At 40.0% G+C, this 1,959-nt stretch overlaps 1 protein-coding gene across 1 annotated transcript in view; it reads left to right on the forward strand.

Moving 5' to 3' along the window:
• Positions 1 to 1,959, forward strand: part of LOC101853236 (disabled homolog 2-interacting protein) — a gene marked incomplete at its 5' end in the record, with an annotated part of 23,392 nt that overhangs the window by 3,093 nt on the left and 18,340 nt on the right. Inside the window, 2 exon segments of the mRNA XM_013082649.2 lie at positions 21 to 106; positions 1,298 to 1,352. Coding sequence (XP_012938103.1) covers positions 21 to 106; positions 1,298 to 1,352 — 141 coding nt within the window.

A 1,959-nucleotide genomic window follows, 5' to 3' on the forward strand; every position in this document is an offset into this window, starting at 1 on the left:
CAAACACGTTGTTTGTACAGGAACCTGCCCGTCGTAGACATCATCACCGTCAACTTGTACAGAGAGGCAGACAAGAAGAAGAAAAAGGACAAAAACACACTGATAGGTGAGTCCCTGAGTCTGTGTGGTGAATACAGACGCAACCTGTCTAAGATGGTCTCCCATTTTGTCGAGGAGAAAAGTGTCCGTCTTATTCAATGTCATTATAATGTGATTTTTTTAAAATACGCAGTGGAGAAAATGGAACGTGGTCGTTTGTACAGGCGATTGCTCCACTTCAGTTTTTTAAATTGTTTAAACATTTTTGAAGAACAATTAATGTGAGGCAGACTCTTCTTGATGCTGTAAATGGTCGGAAAGTATAAGATTTATGTCCTTCTCTCCTCTGAGTCTTGACAGACGATCTTAGAGCAGCGTGCATGATACTGCTTTGCATGGGCGGCATGCCACAGAGGAAGAAGATTTCCCAAGTACATGTCCTACTTCCCACCCTTCTGGTCTGTTTTACTTCTTTGGTATGCTACAAAGAGACGTCCTGTTTGTCCTGTTTGTTCTTTTTACTTTAGTTCAATATTGATCATGTAGAGAATGTGAGTGGGTGGTTGGCGGGTGCTCTTGTGTAGTTTGCTCCTTCTTTCCTATCAAACATCTTCCTTCCTCATCCCTCTCTTTTTGAGTTTGTTACTCTCTTGGTACACCTCTAGTCTTCGGCATTTAATATGACCTTATTGTGTCGCAAGTGCCGTAAAACACTTACTAAAACCGAAAAAGAGAATATGATGTAAAATGTCAATACTTTTGTTTCTGATAATCAAAAGCTGAATTTAAATGTTCTTGCAGAGTAGAATTTTTCTGTTGTAATTGAGTGGGTTCCTATCCAACATCTATCTAATATTGTCTCTCTCAGTCTATTTCTCTTCCTTTTCTACTTGTGTCTTTGTTTAGTAACACCTCTAATCTTTTGCTCTTATATGGCCTATTTGTTTTTGGGGTGCTGTCAAATTCTTTCTAAAACTTAAGTAAACTGTTATGATTGATGTTTTGTAGTTGTGTAGAAATATCTGTTATGATTCCGAGTGACGGAGCTGTGTTGTTTAGCGGCTGGTTAGGGAGTGCTCTGGTATGGTTTGCTCCTTCTTTCCTCTATCAAACATCTGTCGTCTTTATCTCTCCTCCTTTTTGTGTTTGTTACGCTCCTGTAACACCTCTAATCTTTGGCACTTATATGACCTTATTTTGTTGCAAGTGCCGTAAAACTGTTACTAAAAACTAAAGAGTTGTGTGTTTATGCTTTCAGGCTACATCAATTTGTCCATATCAGAGATCGAGAACAGACAGATGATCGAGAAATGGTGAGTTGTTGTCCAAGTCGTCGTTGTTGATGGTGGTGGTGTTGTTGTTATTGTTGTTGTTGGTGATGGTGGAGGTGTTGCTGTTGTTGTTGGTGGTGGTGAGGTGGTTACTGATGTTAGAATGGATACCTGATATCATATACTAATGGAGCTAACTCCGCATCTGGAAGTACTCCTATTTTTCTACACCTTGTCCCTCTCTGTCGTGTTACTCCCATGCACTACATGTATATGACCGAAAATGTGTCGATGTGTTTCTCTTTACTCAAACTCAAAACCCCATCCTAGTTAGAACCTGCTGCAGGGTCAGGTGGCTTTTCTATAAATAACCATCTAGATCTGTTGCTTGGTGTCAAGGGCTTTTTTTGTGTGTGTCTCATGTCCTGATTTTGGTGCCGACAATTCTAGGTTACGTAAAGATGTGTCAACACGGTGCTGATTGTCAGGCTTCAAGAAACACAAAGCAAGATAAAGGGGAATTGTTTGGTCTGTGATGGTGATGAGGATGATGATGCTGTAATTTTGGAAATGATGTGCAGGTTAATCTTGGTGTGTGTTATTTTTTTGCTTGGCGTTTACTCTAGATCCCTCAAGCTTTCCTTTGGAT

The sequence above is a fragment of the Aplysia californica genome, unplaced genomic scaffold (genome assembly GCF_000002075.1).
Source record: "Aplysia californica isolate F4 #8 unplaced genomic scaffold, AplCal3.0 scaffold00186, whole genome shotgun sequence".
In the NCBI taxonomy this organism is placed as follows: domain Eukaryota; kingdom Metazoa; phylum Mollusca; class Gastropoda; order Aplysiida; family Aplysiidae; genus Aplysia; species Aplysia californica.